At 41.4% G+C, this 24016-nt stretch overlaps 7 protein-coding genes across 18 annotated transcripts in view; 4 read left to right on the plus strand and 3 right to left on the minus strand.

The window, feature by feature from the left end:
* Positions 1 to 4326: 4326 nt before the first annotated feature.
* LOC125769107 (neuropeptide FF receptor 2-like) lies at positions 4327 to 9749 on the minus strand. Of its 2 annotated transcripts, XM_049437574.1 has the most exons (7): positions 8653 to 9749; positions 7305 to 7463; positions 6928 to 7231; positions 6360 to 6856; positions 6120 to 6284; positions 5913 to 6046; positions 4327 to 5472 (listed from the first exon to the last, which is right to left on the minus strand). In XM_049437574.1, the coding sequence occupies exons 2-7, from the start codon at positions 7389 to 7391 to the stop codon at positions 5466 to 5468; spliced, it is 1194 nt and encodes a 397-aa protein (XP_049293531.1). In that variant the 5' UTR covers positions 7392 to 7463; positions 8653 to 9749; the 3' UTR covers positions 4327 to 5465. The 2 variants fall into 2 exon arrangements, with proteins under 2 accessions (XP_049293531.1, XP_049293533.1); XM_049437576.1 differs by having other exon boundaries at positions 5913 to 6043; positions 7305 to 9749.
* Positions 9750 to 9866: 117 nt separating this feature from the next.
* LOC125769092 (probable lysine-specific demethylase 4B) overlaps positions 9867 to 24016 on the minus strand; it is a 217126-nt gene continuing 202976 nt past the window's right edge. For 8 of the 11 annotated variants that reach the window (XM_049437551.1, XM_049437552.1, XM_049437545.1 and 5 more), the window contains 4 exons: positions 14431 to 14570; positions 13337 to 13518; positions 13129 to 13252; positions 9867 to 13057 (listed from right to left, as the gene is read on the minus strand). In XM_049437551.1, the coding sequence (XP_049293508.1) occupies positions 10475 to 13057; positions 13129 to 13252; positions 13337 to 13518; positions 14431 to 14553 (3012 nt within the window). In that variant the 5' untranslated portion in view covers positions 14554 to 14570 and the 3' untranslated portion in view covers positions 9867 to 10474. The other 3 variants (XM_049437553.1, XM_049437543.1, XM_049437542.1) reach the window with 3 other exon arrangements.
* LOC125769532 (uncharacterized) lies at positions 15352 to 16040 on the plus strand. Its single transcript, XM_049438265.1, has 3 exons — positions 15352 to 15579; positions 15649 to 15974; positions 16016 to 16040. The coding sequence occupies exons 1-3, from the start codon at positions 15418 to 15420 to the stop codon at positions 16038 to 16040; spliced, it is 513 nt and encodes a 170-aa protein (XP_049294222.1). The 5' UTR covers positions 15352 to 15417.
* Positions 15940 to 18283, plus strand: LOC125769126 (gastrula zinc finger protein XlCGF71.1-like). The gene is made up of 3 exons (XM_049437600.1): positions 15940 to 16329; positions 16399 to 16544; positions 16613 to 18283. The coding sequence occupies exons 1-3, from the start codon at positions 16135 to 16137 to the stop codon at positions 16860 to 16862; spliced, it is 591 nt and encodes a 196-aa protein (XP_049293557.1). The 5' UTR covers positions 15940 to 16134; the 3' UTR covers positions 16863 to 18283.
* LOC125769114 (kielin/chordin-like protein) lies at positions 18479 to 20369 on the plus strand. Its single transcript, XM_049437588.1, has 5 exons — positions 18479 to 18677; positions 19183 to 19276; positions 19348 to 19482; positions 19552 to 19937; positions 20031 to 20369. Exons 1-5 carry the CDS (start codon positions 18620 to 18622, stop codon positions 20219 to 20221), a joined length of 864 nt encoding a protein of 287 aa, XP_049293545.1. The 5' UTR covers positions 18479 to 18619; the 3' UTR covers positions 20222 to 20369.
* LOC125769115 (uncharacterized) lies at positions 20973 to 22221 on the plus strand. Its single transcript, XM_049437589.1, has 4 exons — positions 20973 to 21100; positions 21171 to 21396; positions 21466 to 21848; positions 21923 to 22221. Exons 1-4 carry the CDS (start codon positions 21061 to 21063, stop codon positions 22108 to 22110), a joined length of 837 nt encoding a protein of 278 aa, XP_049293546.1. The 5' UTR covers positions 20973 to 21060; the 3' UTR covers positions 22111 to 22221.
* On the minus strand, positions 22149 to 23974 carry LOC125769113 (uncharacterized). The gene is made up of 5 exons (XM_049437587.1): positions 23400 to 23974; positions 23241 to 23340; positions 23044 to 23175; positions 22581 to 22966; positions 22149 to 22501 (listed from the first exon to the last, which is right to left on the minus strand). The coding sequence occupies exons 1-5, from the start codon at positions 23488 to 23490 to the stop codon at positions 22299 to 22301; spliced, it is 912 nt and encodes a 303-aa protein (XP_049293544.1). The 5' UTR covers positions 23491 to 23974; the 3' UTR covers positions 22149 to 22298.

Genomic DNA, 24016 nt, shown 5'->3' on the forward strand with positions numbered 1-24016 from the left:
AAATTGATTTATTTTAATGCCAATTGGTTGCAATGAGTTTCTTTTCACTCAAATAATGCTTCAAACAAAAAAAGAGTAAAAAATAATAAAAAAATGTGAAAAATCTATAAATTTGAAAATTTCTAAAGTTTCATTTTTGCACCAAGTTTTGCCTATAACTCGGTCGGTATCCAACGGATCGCCAATCTTTAACCTGTGGTCGATAGATGGCATCAATGGCTACATTTTCTTCTTGGACGGCCATGCCCTCAGATATCTGTGCCAGAAGTTATTCGAGGAATCAAGTTCCATACCCGGTTTGAGAAAATGTAAATTTTCCTCATTTTTGCACCAAGTTTTGCCTATAACTCGGTCGGTATCCAACGGATCGCCAATCTTTAACCTGTGGTCGGTAGATGGCATCAATGGCTACATTTTCTTCTTGGACGGCCATGCCCTCAGATATCTGCGCCAGAAGTTATTCGAGGAATCAAGTTCCGTACCCTGTTTGAGAAAATGTAAAATTTTCCTCATTTTTCACCAATGTAGCAAAATCTATAAATATGATATATTTGTTTGCAAATTTGTTGCATTAAGTTTCTTTTCACTCAAATAATGCTTTAAAATAAAAAAAGAATAAAAAATGAGAAAAAAAATTTCAAAAAATTTTCAACTCGAAAATTTCATAAGGGGTACCCCTTGCCATTTTTTTGAGAAATTTTGCAAAAAAATTTAAATTGATTTATTTTAATGCCAATTGGTTGCAATGAGTTTCTTTTCACTCAAATAATGCTTCAAACAAAAAAAAGAGTAAAAAATAATAAAAAAATGTGAAAAATCTATAAATTTGAAAATTTCTAATGTTTCATTTTTGCACCAAGTTTTGCCTATAACTCGGTCGGTATCCAACGGATCGCCAATCTTTAACCTGTGGTCGATAGATGGCACCAATGGCTACATTTTCTTCTTGGACGACCATGCCCTCAGATGTCTGTGCCAGAAGTTATCCGAGGAACCAAGTTCCTTACTCTGTTTGAGAAAATGTAAAATTTTCCTCATTTTTCACCAATGTAGCAAAATTTATAAATGTGATATATTTTAATGCGAATTTGTTGCATTAAGTTTCTTTTCACTCAAATAATGCTTTAAAATAAAAAAAGAATAAAAAATGAGAAAAAAAATTTCAAAAAATTTTCAACTCGAAAATTTCATAAGGGGTACCCCTTGCCATTTTTTTGAGAAATTTTGCAAAAAAATGTAAATTGATTTATTTTAATGCCAATTGGTTGCAATGAGTTTCTTTTCACTCAAATAATGCTTCAAACAAAAAAAAGAGTAAAAAATAATAAAAAAATGTGAAAAATCTATAAATTTGAAAATTTCTAAAGTTTCATTTTTGCACCAAGTTTTGCCTATAACTCGGTCGGTATCCAACGGATCGCCAATCTTTAACCTGTGGTCGGTAGATGGCACCAATGGCTACATTTTCTTCTTGGACGGCCATGCCCTCAGATATCTGTGCCAGAAGTTATTCGAGGAATCAAGTTCCATACCCTGTTTGTGAAAATGTAAATTTTCCTCATTTTTGCACCAAGTTTTGCCTATAACTCGGTCGGTATCCAACGGATCGCCAATCTTTAACCTGTGGTCGGTAGATGGCACCAATGGCTACATTTTCTTCTTGGACGGCCATGCCCTCAGATATCTGCGCCAGAAGTTATTCGAGGAATCAAGTTCCGTACCCTGTTTGAGAAAATGTAAAATTTTCCTCATTTTTCACCAATGTAGCAAAATTTATAAATGTGATATATTTTAATGCGAATTTGTTGCATTAAGTTTCTTTTCACTCAAATAATGCTTTAAAATAAAAAAAGAATAAAAAATGAGACAAAAAATTTCAAAAAATTTTCAACTCGAAAATTTCATAAGGGGTACCCCTTGCCATTTTTTTGAGAAATTTTGCAAAAAAATTAAATTGCTTTATTTTAATGAGAATTGGTTTAAATACTGTTCTTTTCACTCAAATAATGCTTTTAATGAAAAATGAATAAAAAATTATAAAAAAAAATCTAAAAATTTTAAAATTACCTAAGGCTATAGCCTTTGCTTTTTGTTGGGAAATGTAGCAAAATTTTCTAAATTGATTTATTTTAATGAGAATTTCCTCCAAGTGTGGCACTGTTGTTTACGTATTTACTACTACGACTGCTGTCTCACTTCAGTCCGATCTGTCTGTGCCTTCGAAACTCAAGTTGTCATACTACCCAAGTGATGCAACCTTTCCATCGCTCAAATGCCACTTCCTTTTGTCATCTGTCAAGTGACACCGCGTGTCGTTTGTTTTCGTTGTCTACTATTCGCTTACGCTGGCTGCTGCTGAAATATAATCTAGAATTTAGGCTAGATTCTCGTAGCTAATCCGCATATGCTCTGCGTACCTTCGGCCGGTTAGTATCTACTAACATAGCCTGTATTCCCCGAAAACGAACGTAATGTTTTCAGTCTACTGGTTCGTCGAGTAAGTATGAATCGGTACGCACCGACCCAGTTGTCTCCGCAAATCTTTGCCGCGTTCCTTTTCCCTTTCCAGGAGACTTTTCACGTCGCATTATTCGACAGAGGATTCGGCGCTACTGGCTTGGCATGAAGCGCACCAAACGGCCACCGTGCCCGATGAGAATGTTTGTCTCCCGTAAATCAGCGCTCATTTTCATTGGTGTACCGCGGCATTTCGTCCTCGATGCCGCGCGTTTAACATCCTGCAATGTTTACTTCGCTGCCCGGGCTAAATCGATAGCTTCTTTTTCGGGATGTTTCTTTGCTTCCTCTCTTCTACCGTTTCTACCGCGAGGAAAAATTGCGGAAACGCCTGATGCTATCGATCATCGGCCGTAAGCTACCCACCTAAGAGAAGTCTTCGATGCGAACGTGCTCATCCCGTATGCCGTCCAGGGTTTTCAGCGTCCGGTTTACATGGCAGTTATCCGTGCCTATCAACCAGTTCCTTCAAGTGAGCAAAATGTGCGGATAGTTAGGCTACGTTGACCGACTGCGCTGGAGCCCATACAATTTGTGTACGGTAGAGAATCTGCTACGGCCGGATATCCGTACTGACAGCCTAACCGAATCGTGCATTGCGGTCGCAGCTGGCGAGGTGTGCCAGATAATCCGATGAATCCGTCAAAAGTCTGTGTTCGATAAGGGTGGTTGGTAAACAATCGTCGAAGATCGTTCTTTTGTGATCAACAGTTTATAGTGCTGCCATCCGCATTCGTCAACGCCACACGGCATCGTTACGTTACATTTGCCGTCGTGGTAACCAAAACATCGAAGTAGCACTGCGTCTAAGGGGTATGCAATCCACAGAGTTGAGTTAGTTTAGTCTTATACCGACTAATTTGACCTTTATTATCTTGCGGGAGAACTATTGTGCAAATAACGAAAAAGTAACGCTTTGCCCCTAAAGGGTATGCAATCTACAGAGCAAAGCTAACTTAGTATGTAGTCGATTTAATTTGACCATAATAATCATGGAGGACCATTGTGCATCCAGTGAATAAAGTAACGCTTTGCGCCTTAAGGTATGCAATCCACAGAGCAGAGCTAATTTTGGTTTTATACCGAATAATTTGATCGATACTGTCATGTGGGAGAACCATTGTGCAACTAACGACAAAAGTAACACTTTGCGCCTAAAGGTATGCAATCCACATTGCAGCGCTGGTAGTATGCTACCTCCTCGGTAGGATGCTCTCCTGTTGTTTTAAAATAAAAATGATTGCTTTCCGCGTCGAAATCGGTCGACGAAATTCGGCCAGTTTTATTCAGCAAAACACCAAGAGAGCATCCAACCGAGGAGGTAGCATTAACGGGTGCTCGGTGGTGCCACAAGCGACTGGTAAATCCAAAAATGCTTTTTCAACACCAAGAGAGCATCCAACCGAGGAGGTAACAGTAACTGGTATCGCCTAGCCGTTATTTTAGCGCATCGTATAGTCATTCTTTCGGCATGAAGGGGAAATAATCATTTTTCTTTTTCAATCCATTCCAAACAAAGCTAAGTATTTTTCTAACAAACCGGACCACGAAACGGATATGTTTTGTAAATTTAAAAAATGTAAACCAACGTTTTGTAATTTTTTTATTTCAAAAATAATTAGTTTAGATACATAAAAATAAACCAAAATACATAAAAAATAAAGCTCAATTCTAAAAAATAGTACTATCCTATGCTTAACGTAATAAACGAAGTTCTTTCGATACGTACATGTATATATATTTTTGTTAGTTTGTTTTCATTGGTTTGAACTAAATAAGTGTTTCTCGTGTGAGAACGCATGGAACAACAAAACACTCCACCAGATATAATTTTTCGCGTAATGTACAGAATAAAAATTTCCTGCCGTTGCGGGATGTGTTTGCTATCTTTTTCCACGATGTCTTGGCTATTTTTATACAAGTTTTCATCTCCTATATTAGGTGTTAATTAATAGTTTTTCGCTCTGTCACTGTGTGCCGTTTGTTTTCTGTTTGCAGTTAGCACAGAATATGCATAACCTCATGGTGGTTGCTAGTTTACCTCGTGTATGTTATGTTTTCCCTGTTTTTAAGCTACCTAGTATACCACAGTCGTATTCGTTTTCACCTGGCACAGAAACGCGTCTCATCAAAGTGCGTCAGTCAGGAAATCATTACCAAATATCAGTACACTTTCCTCTTCTCTTCCTATGCTTATTACTTCGTTTATCTCACACCCTTTGGCTCATTGTTTTAGTGCGTTTACCCCAACAACAGCGAGCAGCATACTAAGCTGTATGTGATCAATTCGAACACGCGCCGACGGATTGTTCTAGACATTTGATGGCTTCCTTTTTCTTTATGCTGATTTATCCATCTACCACTGCTTGTAGGTCGCTTTTGTGTCGCAGTCTCAAAAAAAATTGAAGCAGACACACACGAGTTAGCAAAGGATAACTTTACCCTCGCTGCTTAACTATGGAATCGACGCTACCCATGGACAAAACCTACAGCTTCACTGCTCACTTCCTCCCATACACGAACATTGCAGGAATTGTGACCGGCGTTTGTTCCGCTTTTCAATAGCTACAGAAGGAAGTTACTTTTTACCTTTATTTTAATTCACTGCTGCTATACTGCCACTAACTCGCACGTCCTGCTCCGTTGCCGTCTGGAAGAGAAAAGAAAGCTATTCGCGCCTAAATCGTGTGGCGTCCCTTCACTTTGACATGTGTCAAACTACGAGCGGCAAATGAGGTTGTTTACATATAGCAGGATTGAAGTGTTGAGATATTTAAATATTTCTTAACGGAATTTTTAACAAATGCTTTCCAAAATAGGGACTAAAATAATTATTAACAGTCATAAATAGTTGCAATTCATCAAATTGGAGCTGAAAAGCCATTAGCGATTCTTAATTGAGGTTAGATCTAATTGTTTCGAAATTTCAGCAGCACTTATCGAGCCTTTTAGATCCTGCAAACGAAAGAAAGGGAAAAAAGAAAATATTTTAACTGTACGCTTTTTTATCGCCAAATGTTAAGGTTTCAGAAATATGAGATTATGTTAACATATTAACGCATTAATATGTTAAATGTTTTTTCATAGCTTCAATTGTTAAAATATGAATTTGTTTTTGTTTTAAACCCAAAGTGGCTTTATCATAATTAAATTTATGCCTTTTTTCCTCAATTCACATGGTTTAGGCGCATTCATAGAGCATGTTTATAGCGCGCAAAAGAAAAGGTTTGCCAATTGAGGACACGAAGTTAAATTAAACTTATCGTTAGTTAATCAGCTCGGTTAAAGGGCAACAGATCTACGTAATGCTCAAACTCCAAAGGGGTACTCTATGGAGTTATCTTCACATTGAAGATCTTTGTTCAATCATGGATAAGGAAAAATTTATAACTTACCTGACACGAGAAAATAGCGATCGATGGAGTATTTTATCTTCTCGTGAGGATTGTTCCATGTCTTCCATGTTTGTGTTCGTGAAACAGCAACAACTTCTGGCTTTGATATTTGCGGGAACTTGTGTAGATTCCTGCTGTGGGGAGAGAAAGAGAGAGAATGAGACGAATTTTAAACTTGGTGCAAATTATTTGAAAACCAATCCTTACCTTTTCCGGAGACAATCGACACAAACATTGCAAAATTTTCGATCCTCGCAGTGCCTTTTTGAAGGTTTTATTGGTGAGACCGTAGATGAGTGGGTTGACTGCGGCGTTCAGGAAGATAAAGGCAACCTTTGCCAACCACCAAACGAAAATGAAACTTTCGTTAAACTAAAAAAACAAAAATAAAGGGACGAAAAAGGATTATTGTACCGCATGGAATAGTTTAAAAAACCGATTACATACCTGAAAATGTTCAAACGGTTCGATGTTGTAGTACACAAACACCATAATGGTGAAGGGAACACGAACGACAATGAATGCCAGCAGTACAATGTAGAGCGTTTTTGCTACCCGACTTTTATACCGGACCACCATCGGATGTTGCCTTCGCAGGGCATTTCGTTCGTAGCGATCCAGCTTAACAATGATCAGCGTGTACGCTACCAACATTACACCGAGCGGGACCCATACGAGCATGACCAGCAGAAACTCCCAGTACGTTGCGAGGATGGAGCGATCTTCGTAGCAGTACATCTCCACCAGATCCTTCCAGTGGCGAATCTTAAAGTGCCGATACAGTGACAGTGGCATGGCGATGCTAAAACCCATGATCCAACAAAACACGATCGCTGCTACGGTTCCGCGTCCTTTTAACCGTGTGCCGGAAGATAGTACGACTGCTGACAGGCGATCGTAACTGATGACGCACATACCCAGCACGGATGTAACCAGCAGGCCTCCTATCAAGAGGGGGAAAAACACAATTAATAAAGGAAGCTAGTTTACATACAAAAGCTCGTGATATACATACCTTCGATAAGTCCCTCGACTTTACATCCAACCGGTCCGAGCAGATAGTTCTGGAAGAAGTCGTGTGTCATGAAGAAGATGGGACACACGAGCAGGGTGAGAAAGTCGGTCACTACCAGATTTGCTATCAGCAGATGGCTTGGCGTGCGTAAGGTGCGGTTGGAAAATATAACCTCCAGCAGTATGCCATTACCCAGCAGACCGAACACGATGATCGGTATAAAGACGCACAGCTTCGTGATGAGTTCCGATTCCGGTATGGTGCTCCACAGCTCGAGCGGGTAATCGTAGAGTGATGTGTTGGGCTGTAGATAGGAACTTGGATAAAGATACTAGACTAGACATCTAACTACAAGAAGCGGGTGTGATACTACTTACAGCGGTGGGAGTCTCCCAAAAGAATCTCGATGCAGGGATATAGGCGAGAGGTCGGTTTTCCGGGATGAATTGAAATCCAGTTTTCATGATGATTTAGTTTTATAATTTACCGATGAAACACATGGAAGGTTCTCTACTAGCAGCTAAAGCGATTGTCCACTATTTAAACGTCAGTTATATTGAAAGGCTTGTGGGCGGCCCGGTGGTGCATGTGATAAACGGCGCCAGTCCACACGGCCGGACCGGGTTCAAATCCCATCCGGACCGTCCCCCCGTAGCAAGGACTGACTATCCGGCTACGTGGTAAAATAAGTCTAGTAAGCCAGAAATGGCCGGCGTGACCTGTAAGGTCGTTAAGCCAAGAAGAAGTTATATTGAAAGATGCAGAAAGAAACTCTGTCTTGATCGTGAGCGATCGGGAGATCTTGTCTGAAAAGAACACATGGTAAGGCATGACTCTTTATGAACAGATCTTTCTAGACTTATTTTTCGCATGGAGCCGGATAAGTAACAGTTCTTACTACGCATGGGATTCGGCAGTCTTGTGTGTTCTTATAATGAAATTAAATGTAATTCAATAAACTTCAGCAACAAAAAAAGATATACAATTCACATTTCTGTAACTTCCCTTGCAATTGTGTACAGACTAAATGGCCCATTTCCAATTTTATGCATTAAAAGTTAACCTAAACATCTGTATAATTCCACCAAAAAAAAAACACATGATCATAAAGTTAATCGTCGTCTCGCACGGTGCGGCCATCTGCTACAAACAAGCTGGAGCTTGGTAGTGTGATCGTTCATGAGCAGAAAAACGCGGTGCTTGAAATATTATGTCGTTCGCCACACAATATATCAACGAAGGTAAAAGCAAACAACATCGGCACTCTGTTTCAAACAGACCCCGAAACGGGGCAAGAGTGTGTGTCTGTGTTATTTTTTTTCTTTTGCCAACAAAAAAAGCACCGGATTGAAACGATCGAAATTCAGATTTACTGTCGATGGAATGGAAGGGGGAGGATAAGATCCTCGATCTTGCATTGGCTGCGATCAGCGTCGGGAAAATATTGGTGCTTCGAATGCGAAATTAATTGCAGGTGAGAAGAAAATTCTACAATCGATACCAGGTGCCTGCATGTCCGAAAGGTGCAAAAAAAACCCCGTCAGTACCCATACGGTTTGATGTGTTTGGAAATATAGATTCAACACACTTTAGCTACTTTACATTTTTTTTAAAACTATTTCCTACTTGAAGTTCTGTTTACGAGATGAGAAATTCATAACAAAATTTCTCATATCTTAGTAAAAGTTTCTCATTTAAATACACTTAATATCTTTCTAAGTTTACCACAAAGCCACAATTTGATCGAAAGATTTTTGTTCGGTCACTAATCACCACAATCGAGTGATTCACCATTAAAAAAATTGTTTGTTTGTACACACTAACCACACTTTTGCATTCACTAATATCGTCACGCTCGAATAGTGGACTGGTTTCACCAGAGTGACCATACCGTTCGGCACACAAAACAGTACTGACCACCAAAGGAGATGAGACCAAACGCTGTTCCAATGCATCGTTATCCACACTGGAACACAGTTTACTTTAGGAAAGAGGATATGTTTTTTTTGCGGGGTTACAAGATAAAATAATTCCTGCGAACCTTCCAACCGCTTCCAACACGATCACCCGTCCTCGGTGTTCGGCTGTGTCCGGTGGAAACAGATGAAAGCAAACAAGAACTATTTATAGGTCAATAGGAAATGTATTAGAGAAGGTTGGGTTGTACCGAATGGTGATGATGGTGCAATTCTTTTTTCATCATTGCTTAAAATTGTCGAAAAAGAAAAAAATCATCTCAATATTGTAAGGTAGGATAAGAAAATAATCCTTTTTGCTATAACAAATCGTAAGAAAGTTACCGAAATGTTATCGAATTTAAAAATGTCTAATAAGTAGTAACTACTAAGAACTACTGCTATCTATCTCTCATTACATTAGCGTGTAACGCACAATCTAATGCTATAAAAATAGTTCGCAATATCATAAATTTTACACCCGCCCCCGGGCGAAAACACGGTTGAACTTTCCGTTTTCGCAACGCCTTCCCACTTTGTACGGCGGTTATCAATGCAATCTCCCCAACCGAGTGCGGAAATTTAAGAACTGTCGAAACAAACAACCGCCATTTCCCTGACCCTACCATTTGTTCTACCATTTTTACCATCGGATTTAATGTGTTTGGTCGCAACCCCCGTCGGTAGTAAACATTTACCGGCGTCGGCTGCGCTTCACGGGTTCAAGATCAGATTTCGTGTTCCAGATCGGCCACCACAAGTGAGAATAAACTTGCCGAACGTTAGGATAGTTCCAAGCGATGAGTCAGTTCACCGGAAGCGATTAACATTATTTTCATCCGCTTTAAATCTAATGACTGAATGACCATTTCTTAAGATTAGTTTCTTAAGATTAGCACCTTAAATAATACTATCAAACAAACAGTTACTTAGTAGTTTGTGATATGCTTTTTTTACGTTACGAATACACTAAAACTTGCCTAATTTGTGATTGTGCTGTTTGAAATCATTTATCTATAGTTGTATTGTTAAAATGGTAGTTCACATTAATTTGCATAGCTGTTATTATACTTCTATTAGGTGTGATAACTAAACACGCAAGGGGGAAAATGCAGCAAATACATTCTCTTCCCCCCAAAAAACGTGTAACACCTTTTCCCTAACGTCTTACAAACTGAAACTGTTCAGCAGGATCGAGCGATGAGACCATGATGAAGCGGCTAATAATTAAATGTAAAAAGCACACATTTTTTGCTTAATACATGCTACATAAACACACAGAACGTTGTGTTGTTTGCTAAACTTTAAAGTCTGATGTTCAGATGATGCATGTTATCTGCACTATCACATCACATATTAAATGCTAAAAGATCCAACCTACGTTAAAAGAAAATCGTTTTACAATAGAAATGAAACTTTTTGTTGGTTTTTTCTTGTATCGTGAAAAGTACTAACTTCCCGAGCTCATCAGGATCTAAAGAATGAGCATTAAACAGAACAACGGAAATGATAAACATTTACATCTGGTATGGGTTTGTTTTTGGTTGATAGGCAAAATTAAAACTAACCATACATCACATTCAACTACGTTCCTAACTGCATGAACTGTTCCGCTGCATTAAAGATTCCTTTGCACGAAAATTTGCTGACTGTGGCACCGGCGTACTGTTGATAGCGGACAGCAAATCCTCCGTTAGCGGTGCATCGTTGTATGGCATTAGGGGATGCAGCTTTGTGCCGGTTTCGCTAATGATGAATACTAAATTTTTGGACTGTGAATTTACATCCACACCGGGATGTTCCGTAACCGATACTGGTTGTGTGATCGGTTTTATTGCAGGTGTCGGTACTTTCAGTATCGTACGTTCCCTGTTGATGTGATTGTTGGTGATGAAAAGAACGGTAGATTCATTCCCACCGTGGCATTTGGTACTTGCTACCGCTGATGACGCTTCGTTCTTGGGCGATAGTAGCGGCGATTGTTTAGCATTCGACCGTACCGATGTGGTACCAACGTTTGCTAGCTGTGGTTGCTTTGCCACACTCACACCGGTTTGGTTTGGTAGATTTTTTTTTGAAACTGTTAAATCCTCGGCCATATTCGGTGTATTCAGATTAAAGCTGCCCGTGGGTGGAATTTTATGCTGCCCCGAACTGTTCGTCGGGCGTACTATTTGTGAGGTGCTACTGACCAACATCGGACACACTTTCTTATCGGCCGTCACAAATTGATTAAATACTGTTAGGTAGTCTTTACTATTGTCGAACAAATCTGGCGATGGATTTTTACTCGGCGCTTCATACACGACCGGTTTAACGTTTACTGGCCGAATATACTTGGGGCTTTTAGTAGATTTTTTCTTAAAAGAACCGGGAACCATGTTACTTACGCTACCAGGAGCCGAAGAGATGGACGCACTTTTCGTGTCAATCTTTTCTATACTAACACAACTCACCGTTTTGCCATTTTGCCGCAAGAGACTAGCGTTGTTCGGGACCGGTTTGCTTTTGCGCGGATTCGCTACGCGAGTTATTGAACAGGTTTGTGTAATTTCTGCCTTACTTTCGGGCTTACGATTAATGCCGAATGCACCAGCTTGCGTAGGAATTGAACGTTCTACTACCACTTCGGGATATCGTTTCATTATATCCGTAAGCACGGGATCGGGAAGTGATTTGCGCACGGTCGATTTTATTATTGCTTTCCCAGGTTTACCACCTTTGCACGGTGGTGGCATTGAATGGCGTGCTCGTACATTGAGTGGATCTTCCTCGTCCAACGATACGGACCGTTGATAGGTCGGTGCCTTTAGGATGCAAATTCTCCCACACCCAAACCCACCGTTCGTTTTCGGCTCAACGCGTAACGGATCGGGAGGCGTAATGGGAAGCGGTTTTTCTTGCTTTGCCACGGTACGATTATTTTCTGCCTGAAACTTACGAACGACGAGCAGCCGTTTAAGACGTTCGTTCTCCAGCCGCCGTTCCTTGCGCTCTTTAGCCAAGGCTTCCTTTTTCTCGGCGAGCTGCTTCTGTCTAGCGGCTTTTTTCTCTTCCTTTTCCTTCTTTTTCGCCTCTAGCTGTGCCCTCCGATTGTTGGCTCTGTTCGATTCTTCATTGGTATCGTCTCGTTTTTTCGGTGTTACGCTTTTGCGCGCCCGCGCTCTTCCATGGGTGCTAGAGTACCAATCGTCATCGTAATCGCTGTCCATTTTTTTCCGTTTTTTGCCCGATTTTTTCGCATTTGTTTCGGGTTCTTCGTCCTCCTCATCGTCGAATGGATCGTAAGACGATGGTTTGAAGCTTTTCGATGGCTGTTGCGTTTGTGCGGACAAATCACACTCGTCGTCTTCCTCTGCAATGCCACTAAGTGCCTGCTTAACATCATCCGGCAGGTGTGGATTTTGTTGGATGTCCAATAGGTCTAGGTCGGGATTTTTCTCCTTGAACGAAATCTTCCTTATGCTGACCGTGGGATTGCAACCCTTCTTCATCGGTACTGGTTCACCCTCGCCAATACCCTCGCCCTTTTCGTCATCTGCTTCTGTAATGCGTGGTGGTGGGCCTACGATACTGGTCGGATCTTCCGGATGCGGACCAAAATCGGTACCATCCATCCACGATTCGTACCGCTCCGGTTGGAACCGTTTCACAAAGGTATCCATCAAAATCTTAACCATATCCGTGCTGCAGTAGCACTGTGCCGCTCGTTTACCGTACTCGATCCATCGAGGCATGGCAAAGTTGGTCGATTCGGCACAGTTAAACCCGTGATTAAATCCGGCATGGTAACCAAACGGAAAGGTAATCATTATTTCATTCTCTTCCTGCGTTATCTTATCGAATGGAATGTTGTGTTGCTTGAGAATCTGCGGACTAATGAGCGTCATCTTGTGGCGCAGGAAGGCGGAACACGTATTGTGGCTGGCGGGGAAACTATTTTTTGCCAGCTTTTCCAACTTTCGGCCATGCTCCGGTGGCACAGCGTACCATGTTTTGGGTGCACCAAAGTGCAGATAGTTGATGGAGTACAAATCCATATCCTCGGTGTGCCAGGCAAACGTTGTTTTCCACATCCCAAAGTAGAGATAAGCCGTATTTACTCCATCTATCGATATTCCATAATCCGCATCAACGTAATCCAATATCGTACCGAGATGATTAATGTTCCAGATCTAAAACGAGGCATCCGTTAGTAAGATGGGGCATAACACTAATGTATCCCACTTTATTTCGTTCAACTCACATCGCAGTCTTTATCGGTAATACTTCCGCATACATCAGCACCGTAAATGGGAGCAACGTAAGTAATGTTCTTCCAGTATTTTCGCTCCAAATCTTCATAGTCGAAATGTTTAGGTGTAGCATAGCTGTGAAATAAATAACAGACGAAACGGAACAATGTATTAATAATGGAAATATTTAAAATGTTTCTTTATGGCAATCTGCTTTACCGTTCTGTATTAGCTAATTCAGCAAACTGCTTTACGGTTAAGGGATTCTTTTGAATGTTGATTTGTTGATAAAGTCCTTGCTTTCCCGTTACTACCTGACAAATTGGGGCCGGTATAGTAATGTCCAAGCTATCCAAATTGTATCCCATCTTGCGCGGTATCCATTCTGGTGGCGGTATAATCTGGAAGCAACAAAGAAATTTTAATAATCCTCACACTACACAAACATGGGCAAAAATATAAAAAAAAGATTCACATGCGATAAATTTCATTCATGCTTCCAGGCACAACACGACGCGTATGCGATATACTACTGCAGCGTACGAGCAGCGAACCCACATGGTGGAATTGTTTACATCGATCCTCTACCAGTGTGCGTGTAGTTGGTTGTTTGCCAGTGTATGTGATGCACGTTGTTATACGAGTATTGTTGCTGGCACTACACTACTACTACTACACACATCTCCATCGGTCAGATGCACCGATGGTAAACAATCGTAAAAACTCTATAATGCAACCATTAATAACATCATTAAATAGATATGTTATTGAAAAATCCATAAAACTAATATAAATAATCACGAAAAGGATTTTTTTTTCAAAATTTGTAAAAATAAAGTGTTGTATACACATGACAACAAAGTAGCATATTACAGCATACAGAGTTATGGTAGTAGTGGTGTCAGAATGTATAAACGTCAAAATCAGCTGTTTGATGTATACTATCGAGAATTTTATCGTTTTCGTGTCTATTTTCTATTAAAAACTGCTCTTTTACGATGGTACATTGAATTCATGTTGAAATCTGAGTTGAAATATATTTTTTCGTTTTTGTATGCCCAAAAATTATTTCCCATTGCCACACCTTCAGATGTATTTGTGAGCGGTGAATGTATACAGCGTAGTGTAAACAAAAAACTATACCCTTTTTCACTGAATTTTCGCAACGTGCTAGGTGGTTTACCGTCGGCTGACACTCTATAAACGATGTGTTAATAAATTGATTTTTTTTTACTATACGGATGTTCATAATCTTTGAATGAAATGTCACCGAATGTTTTGATCACATGCATCATATTGCAAGCAGTACTTACCTTTGCTAGGCCGGCTTTATGAGCACCTTGTGACTCTATGTATTCTATATACTTTGGAAAATTCTTGAACTCTTCCCAAGTTGGCCGGAAAACCTGTATTTTGACGCGCGTATCTTCAGACATTGTGGTTGCTGTGTTGTCTGAAATGTACCAAAAAAAGAGGTAAAATTGTAATTTTGGACAAAATTTTGGCAATGTAAACAGATTTGGTAGAAACAACAGAATGGCCAACAACGGAATCAGAAACAGAGCTATGATTACGATTATTTACCATACATTACGGATTGCATCATGTGAAAATGCAGTACATTTTTTTAACACCCGTAAATTAGATCGAAAAATGCTATGGTGGCCTACGTGACTTTCTTTACTGTCTCTACCCTCTGCCCATGGGAAAGTTCTCTTGACATTCGTCTCTTCCTACACTCAACACAGGTATCTTATTCTGAATATGCATGATATTCCTAGAGCTTCCCTATTTAGCGCACAGTTTTTACAACGATGCATATCACTTCCATTCATGTTTTTTTCGTACGTTCTATTGAATTATCATCAAATTTATGCCATTCGGGCAGTAGGGAATCATGGTTATGGGTTTCTCTCTCTTTCCGACAAAATGGTGGTATCAACAAATCCCTAGTTTTTTCACATCACATAAAACAAGTATTGCGATACAATTATAAGTCACACACGAACTGATACCTTACTTCATGGCAAACAACACATACCTAAGACTTTTATTTTAATGAACTGTAGGGAAAATCACCACTTTTTTCGTTCTTATGCTGCAGCCGAATGCAGCTACCACCCGAATGGTGCGTGAATAAAATCTGACACTGTCGCGTTTAATGGTATGCTTTGTCTCTTTCGCTCACTGTGGTGCGCTGCCTCGTGTGATTGAAACGTCTGACGTCTGATATCCACTGACAGTTATGCTGCCGTTGCATACAACATTTGTTTACCAATTTGTTTACACTTTAGCGCGCAATGGAAGAAACAAATGTTTCAGAGAAAAAGTATCATTTACTGCATAGAAAACCGTTTTGCCGATTGTGTCTCAGCAGTATGAACGATGAACAAAGGTTTCTTTTTTCTAGCCCTTCCGTAGATGCATTATTTGACCGAATACAGCAGTGCACCGGGGTACAGGTAAGCATTCGGCTCGCTTGGTAAACCGAAACAAAGCTTTAACCGGTATTTTCACCGTACAATTATCAGCTGATGAATTTTCCCGATATGTGCCATAGCGTGTGTGATGGTTGTGTTTCTCACCTTGTTATTTGTGAAAAATTCGTGAAACAATGTCGCGAGGTGGACCAAAAACTACGGCACTTACTGGATGATTGTAATGACACACAAGCAGCTAGAGGACAAACTGAATCTTTAATACCTGGAAAGCAACCGAACAATGATGAAGATATACCCTTAGCAGAGGTACAACAATCAAAGTCCAATTTAGAAGAAAAAGGACATGTTACACCCTACGATGGAAAGAGTACCGGCGATGAGATTTGTGTGGTCGAAATTGTAGATGCTAACCATGAGTATGAACTTGATCATGCGTCGGAAAATATACCCGAGGCAGGAATAGCTACGGTGGTACACGATAAAACCAGTATAACTACTACAGATGTACCCGATAAATGGAAATGTACAGCAGGTAGGAAGATTATCAAAAAGACGCAATGTACGATATGTGGCACGATGCATCAAAATTTGAAACAGCACATGCTTGTTCATTCGGGACAAAAGAAGCATACGTGTCCCGTGTGCCAGAAAGCATTCACACAAAAAGGCAATTTAACATACCATATGAATCAACATGCAGATAATTGTTCGTACAGTTGCGATCAATGCGATAAAACGTTCAAAGGTCCTCAATCCTTACGATCGCATAAGGTAATTGTGGCGAAATGATGTTTAATTAAGCTAAACATTGTAATGTTTCTCTCAACGTTACCATTACAGCTTACACACAGCGATGAACGGAAATTTCAATGCGAAGTATGTGAAGAAACGTTCAAGCACAAATGCTCACTGGTTGTCCATTCGAGGACACATACACAGGATAAGCGATTTTCCTGCACCGAATGCCAAAGGTCGTTTATCACCAGGTAAGCGCGACTGTCGAACGAACATATTGTGCATTTCTTTAAACCGAATCTAATTATTCCTGTTTTAGCACGGGTTTGAAAAAGCATATGCGGACGCACACTGATGAACGACCGTACAAGTGTACGGATTGTAGCAAATGTTTTAAAGCCTCACATAATTTGACCTTGCACAGGCTCTCACACACCAAAGAGCGTCGGTTCCAGTGTGATCTTTGTGCGAGTTGGTTTAGCTATAAGCATGTGCTAAAGACGCACATGAACGTTCATTTGAAAGAAGGTAAAGGCTGCACCGGAAGCAACCTACAAAACAGGAAATAGAGAAAAGTAACAGAAGAATAATAAAATGACAAACGCACCGACTATCGGTGCAAACGCTTTACAACACCCAAACAGTTAACAAACATGTTTACATCGCTTTATCGCACAAACGAACCAGTTTCACAAAACTTTTTTCCCAGAGGACATGCTATCTTATCGATAAATCTTATCATCGGTATCCTTCGCGTGATTTACCTCGCCAGACGCATTAACGGAAATTCGACCATGCAATCGTTGAAATGGTTTGAAAGCGATAACACCTTGTGGGTTTTGTGTGGCAGCATGTGTGAGCCACCTGCACCGTACCGAACGGAAACAGGTGTGGGAAAGGAAAAACATAATTCGCAAACAATAAATGCACCTTTATCGATGTTGATCTTTGGCAATCCAAAACATCTCTCAATGCTACCCCATTATGCAATTCTTTTGGGCCGCGTGCGAACACAAACAATTAAGAAATAGCAGTTGAATCATGCTGTGGGGTGATACCGATCGTGGTCGGATATGTTTTCCTTACCCCTTTAGCACTTCTAAGGTTTAAGATTCGGAATTCCCCCTGTTTGTGTTACCGGAATCACTATTTACACCGGAAAAGATGTTATTCGCGTAGTCTGGTAGCGTGGGTTGAGCTACACGATTGCTCAGAAAACCCATGGGGTCATTGAGAGCAATCTCTTCGAGGTCATGTGGCGTGACTATTGGGAATGTGATGAGGTAGTAATAGTTTTGTGAAGGATACGCAAAAGTGTCTGCATCTACATATCTTCGGTGCATTGTCATGCTGAAGTATGTACCTCTGTTAAAGAGGGAAGCTAATTAGTTCCAGGGCGTCGGCCGATCAGGGTTACAACAACGTTCAAGTAGTGTTGTACGAGAGTATCGTAGCTACTATGAACGAAGGTGCATAATGCAGCTTGGAGGGAATATAATTGTCCGATTCGTACCGCGTGCTTTGTAATGATCTTCATTTATCAATTGCTGCGATTTTGTTCTCTTTATAGCCCAAAAGCTAAGCTACAAATTGGTCTGGTTACGGCAGCACGGTTTAATGAATGAATATCACTTACCATTGTCGTGTTTTCCGGTTTGGCCGAATTTTTTTGTGAGTGGAATCGAGCGATCATCAAACACGGTCAATCAATTATCGTACACGAAAGGTCACATTCACACACCGCAATCAGCGTGTAGGGGAATAGTACCCAAAAAATCGCTACTCCCGAACATATCCGGAGATGCGCCAGGTGGTAGTGAATGTTTTGTACCACCAAAAAGGGAACAAACAACGTGTACACACCGGTTGAAGAGTGCGCATAACAAAAGCAAAAAAACAACCCCTATTCGATCGTGATCGCGCGCACCACCTTGAACGTGTGCGCGGGTGTGTATCGTGCTGACAAAATGTGCTCTCACGCATCGCTCATCTCGCGGTTCGCGCTGTCGGGAAAAACTCTTTCGACGACGTGTGTGTCCCCACCCCGTTACGAGCACTTGCACGAAGTTGATGGCCATTTCTCTCGCTGCTACAAGAGAACCCGGCGTCACAGGCACGAGCAACAATTTTGGGGTGGTGTATAAAAGTTTCCGTGAGCCGCCAAAACGCATTCAGTACGCAGCCAGCAGAAAGCGTAAAAGGGTGCCCGCTGTTTTTTTGAACCAGTGCCGTAACCATCGATCAATTAGTTCAGTTCAGTACAAACGTGTGTCGTACGTCGCGTAATTTCTATCACCAGGAAGTGAATAGTTTTCTCCCGTACAAAATGTGGAACGGAATTGCCAGTGGTTTGCTAGTGGTGGCGTTCGCAGCTACGTGCTATGGTAATTACTAATGTGAAAACAGATCAGTTCGGTTCTATAGTGTGGTTCATAATAAATCGTCTAAAATGATAGAGAAAATTGTATGCCCGTTAAACCTCGATGTTTAATACAATTCCACTGCTTCAGCCGTCTGCTATCGGAGAACAGGTTTTGCTATGCTCCGATGCATTTCGGTGGGGACATACCGAAGCTTGTATAGCCGCAAACAAAACATAACTCCCTGTCGTTAAACGCCGTTGACTTGGTTTGTCATTGAGACGATCCGTCCTCGGTGTTCCTATCGCTGGATGGATTTACATATTTTGATGTACAATCAGTTAACTATTGGCGTGTAGATCATCTCACGTGTTGATTACAAAATTTCGCTGGACATTTGTTTAACCGATTGATCGTGCTGAAGATAGAGAAGAAAACGTGAAACTAATGCATCCAAAGATACCGGAATTCGTTTATCGAAATCTTTCATTGTCACAATGTCACTTACCTATTCCATTTTGTATTGCAGGAGCGTGCGATGAACCATGTCCAGCACCGCCAAAACACTACAGCGAACTTGGTTGTAAACCCATCGTCGAGGAAGGTCAATGTTGCCCGAAAAGGTAAGTCCTGAGTCTTGAAGTTCCGGAGTTAAACGGCCTTAGCTTAGCGTAGCAATCATTCTTCCACCCAGGTACGAATGCCCGGAGTTGACGGATCGCGACGGAAACAAATGTTACTTCAATGGGCAAATTTATCCAGCAGGTGGCAAGCTGTCACCGGCCGATCAGGAAATGAATTCGTGTTCCCCTGCCTGTTTCTGCTCGAAGTAAGTCCGATAGGTGAGCTTTTAGGGAAATGTTTTTACATCGGGTTTTTTTTGGTTTCTAATTTGCAGCAACACCGTACCAGCATCATTCCAGTGTGCAAGTATTGATTGTCCCGAGTTTCTGGATTCCGGCGCAGACGATTGCATTCACCAGTACACGCAGTATGGATGCTGTGCAGAGAAAACCGTCTGTGGAAAGGAAAAGCTGGAAAAGCTCACACAGTGCTATGTGGATGATAAACTATATTACGAGGGTCAGCGGATGTACCCGTTAGATGAACCGTGCAAATCTTGCCTCTGTAAGCCGGGCTTCGACAACAGCACGTTCGTGGACAATCCACACTGTTACGAGACGCAGTGCGGACTGGAACTGCACGCTGGCAGTCGGATCGCGATGGGTTGCATACCGATCTACTTTGGAAATCATCGATGCTGTCCGATCTCGTGGAAGTGCCGTAAGTAACGTAGCGTTACATCACTATATTTTTTTGGGGGCAACAATTTCATACCCGCAAACGGCCGCGTTATTTTTTTTTCCTTCTTTGTAGCGACCGACAGTGATGAGGTGATCATCGACGGGCGTACGGAACAAAACGATGAGCAGGAACCGTACATGCAGTGTAAGTTCGGTAAGCTAACGCTCAACAAGGGAGATGGAATTACCAGCGATAATAAGTGTGTCGATTGCAAGTGCACGGTACCACCGTTGGCGCACTGCATTCAGCGTGCAGATTGTTGAACAAAAGCCTGAACAACAGCCCCACATTAGCATAAGTTCTTTTTTCTGTACGATTATTATTTAAACCATGTGAGAAGCAAAGGAAACGTTACTTAACCGCCACATAAAGAGGTGGTGCGCAAATAAAGCTACTAGAAAACTATTAAAATTATGTTATTATAAGCATAATGCTTTTGAATCCGAACAAATTCAAAAAAAAACTTAATTCACATTAAAATAAGGAAAATAATTTGTTACAAAAATTGTTTCGTTATCATAGCCTTTTAATGCTTCTTTGAATAAGTAGAATAATATTCCTATAATGAACCCCTTTCCATCCAGCTGATAACAACTTATTTAAAAACACACAGATTCCATTTCCGAGGAAAAGGAACAACCGTGTGGGAGTTTCCTATCTGCGTTATACAGAAGTCCATCGTCTCTTTAGTAAAAATAACATTCTACATAATTTAGCAAAAATCGAACTCAATACCTGGCGTGTACGTGAGACGAATATCTAACCCAAGCCGACCATTCATTGATCTGTTTATCGGTGTTTTGTTCCATTAGCAAAACAGGTTTTCCCGGTAGAAAAATTCAAAAGAACTTGTTGTTTCCCTTTTTAAAGGTAAACGTTTGCGTAGCTGTATTCTTTTTGTTTAAAGAAGTCCACCAAAACAAAAAAACGCACCCATTTGTTGTACCATACGATCGGTGCGATGAGATCATCGGGTCTCATCTTCGAACCAAGCTGCAGTTGAAACGGGTTGAAACTGCAAAGTACACGATCGATTCGACTGCGAACGGCATAATCAGTAGCTGTTCTTCATTCGTATAGTGTGGTTGAGTGCGAGTTCGAGATGCGCTTGGTAATCATTTTCACCGTAACGCTATGCAGCGGTAAGTGACCGGAAGGAAATGGCTTTACTAGCCATGTCTTCACTTACGATTTTTACCGCATTTTGAACAGTGCTGACAGTGTTTGGATGCGATGTGCCGTTGGTGCACTATAAAACAATGAAATGTACACCCGTTGGCAGTCGCCCTGATGGATGTCCGGAGAGATACGATTGCCCATCGATAACGGCCCACGATAATAGCAAATGTTACTTCAACGGAAAAACGTACGCCATCGATCAGACCTTACCGGACGCGGAGGTTTCGCAATTTTGTTCCGCAGCGTGCTACTGCCGATCGTAAGTCACCTTAATAGGGATCGTCGTGTTTTCTTCTAATCTAACTTGCATTGGCGTACACTTTCGCAGGGCTAATCCGATTGCAAAATTCCGCTGCGTGCATGTAGACTGTGCGGAGTTTTTCCATCGATTCGATTACGACAACTGTCTGCGGCAGTATAAGGCTCAAAGCTGCTGTTCGTCTGGGTCGGTTTGCGGCCAGGATCGAGACAAATTGGCGACGTGTGAGCTGGAAAGTGAAATCTACCGGGAAGGTCAACGTATGCGGTTCAAGGATAACAAGTGCCGTAGCTGTATTTGCTCTGCCGGTTTTAACCCGAACGCCACCGATACGGATCCGAACTGTTTCGATACGATCTGTGGGTTCGAGCTGTTCAGTGAGAAGCAGGTTTATGGAGGAGGCATTCCCGTGTATAAGGAAGATGTGTGCTGTCCCTGGGAGTGGCGTACGCGTAAGTACATTAAGGAAGATTCTACTTAAGAGGGAGCAGAGTAAAAACTAACGAACACTTTGGTTAACCTTCAGCTAAAGAAACGGACAGTGTTGTGAAGGGTAGCGGCAAGCCGGCAACGGACCCTAATCTGCAATGCAAGTACGGCAGTCTTACACTCGATGTGGGCGATTCGTTGGACATACAGCAGAGAAAAGAGGATGGTCAGAAAATGTCCTGTAGCTGCCAGGTCCCACCACTGATGCACTGTATGCTGGGCTGAGATATTTCTTTACTCCGAAAACAATGATTAAACAATGGTTAACATAAAACAAAAATGTTTAATTAATATTACTGCATTGTATGAAATTACACCTATATTACTATGTGTAAAGTTAGGACTCTAGACTGATTTATGTTTGTGGTGTAATATCACGTTCAACATGAAGCAACACACACACACACGGTACGTTACGCAGCCGTTAAGATACAATGAACCATTGGCGGTATGGCACAAAAACATTCGTAAATACCGACCGCCGTAACATCGGGAACTAAATATTCACCAATGCGCAATGTTAAGTTACCATAGGTGCACCTGTGTTCGATCGATGCCTCTTCCGAATCGCTGGATATTACAGCTTTTACTCCGTTGATACGATCCTTAGATTTTGCTTTAATTAAAACAATGCTTTAAAAGTTAGTTAACTCATTTGGCAACTGTCTCCCGAAACGGTAATTGTGTATACTTACGCGATCTCCACTCCCAAGGACAGCAACGATTTCCGTAGTAAACCGGTGCACTACCGTTCGCCAACACCGAGGGTGATATTAATTCAAATGCACACTCGTTCGTGTAGCACTTTGCATGCGCAAGAGGATCACTCTCGTTGAAGTGCTGTGTGCAGATGCACGTCAGGCAAGGATCGTGCGCAAATTGCATACGTTCCCCTTCGTAGTACTTTACGCTGCCAACCGTACACTGTGGCAGGTTGGTCCGTTTTTCACCGCACGCTTGTCTCGACGCGCAGCAATCATTGGTGCGGTACTGGCGTACACAACCGGCCCGATGCGGTGATAAGAATTCCGGGCAATCGATGTGAGCGCAGTGGAATTCAGCTACTCCTCGTCGCAAATTCCTGAATGAGTATGAGAAGTTGGGTTGTGAAAATAATCCGTATTGTGAGTGCAGTTTCTGTGTCTTGGGGCTACCAACATGAGACATGTACACAGTGCCAAACAGGACGATTTCACCTTCTCGTCCGGTACGTGAGCATGCAGTTCGTACGCTTTCCCGTACAGATAACACTTATCACTAGCGCGTTGCTCCAGCATCGAACAGTTGAACCTGAAAGGGTAGTGGAAGTGATTTTGGGACCATTGTTGTGCTTTTATTGAAAGAAATATTCTTACCAACGAGGGCATCCTTGGAGGTTGAGTTCGTCGCTTGGTTCACAACCGAGTGTCGTGTAGTGTTTGGTGGGTACTGGACAGCTAGCCATGAGGCACATACCTGTGTTCAAGGGAAGATATTTAAAGCTTTTAATGCAATAGATCAAGTAATAAACTCACCTTCCACGATCATGACGGTGAAATAAATTACGAGAGTTGGAAATACGTGCACCGAAATACGAAACATGTTCAATTCTTTGCCGAACATCATTGATTGTGAGTAGGATGCGTCCGCACTGCCTCGCTAGTATCTGCACTGCATTACTACCACACAACACGCCAAGACGGAAAGGTTAAAACACTGCTGCTGCTGGTTTTAGGGTGGCGGTTTTGTTATTTCGCACGAGATTCCGGTTGCGATAAGGCGACACAGACACGATCGATCGAGTGAATGGGTTTGTTATGTCGCGTGATCTTACTTCGTTGAACTGCCAATAGCACATCAAAATAAATAAACCGTGCGCAAGGAAATCGCGATCGTTTTGCAGCAGATCAGCGTAATCGTATGCTTATGGTTACATTCCCTTTGCTGCTTCAGGTACTTAAGGTAGGAAAGGCGTGTCATGTGAAATACTATAATCTTTTCGGCTTAAACAAGAGTAGTGTAGTAGACTCTGACCGATCTCCGTTATGTGGAAAAATGTATTTAAAGTATATTGGGAACACAGTTTTAAAAACAGCCTTATCATTATTATAAGTGCAAAAAAAAAAATCAAAACTCAAAAATGAATCCTTTA

Source organism: Anopheles funestus, chromosome 3RL, assembly GCF_943734845.2.
Source record: "Anopheles funestus chromosome 3RL, idAnoFuneDA-416_04, whole genome shotgun sequence".
NCBI lineage: Eukaryota > Metazoa > Arthropoda > Insecta > Diptera > Culicidae > Anopheles > Anopheles funestus.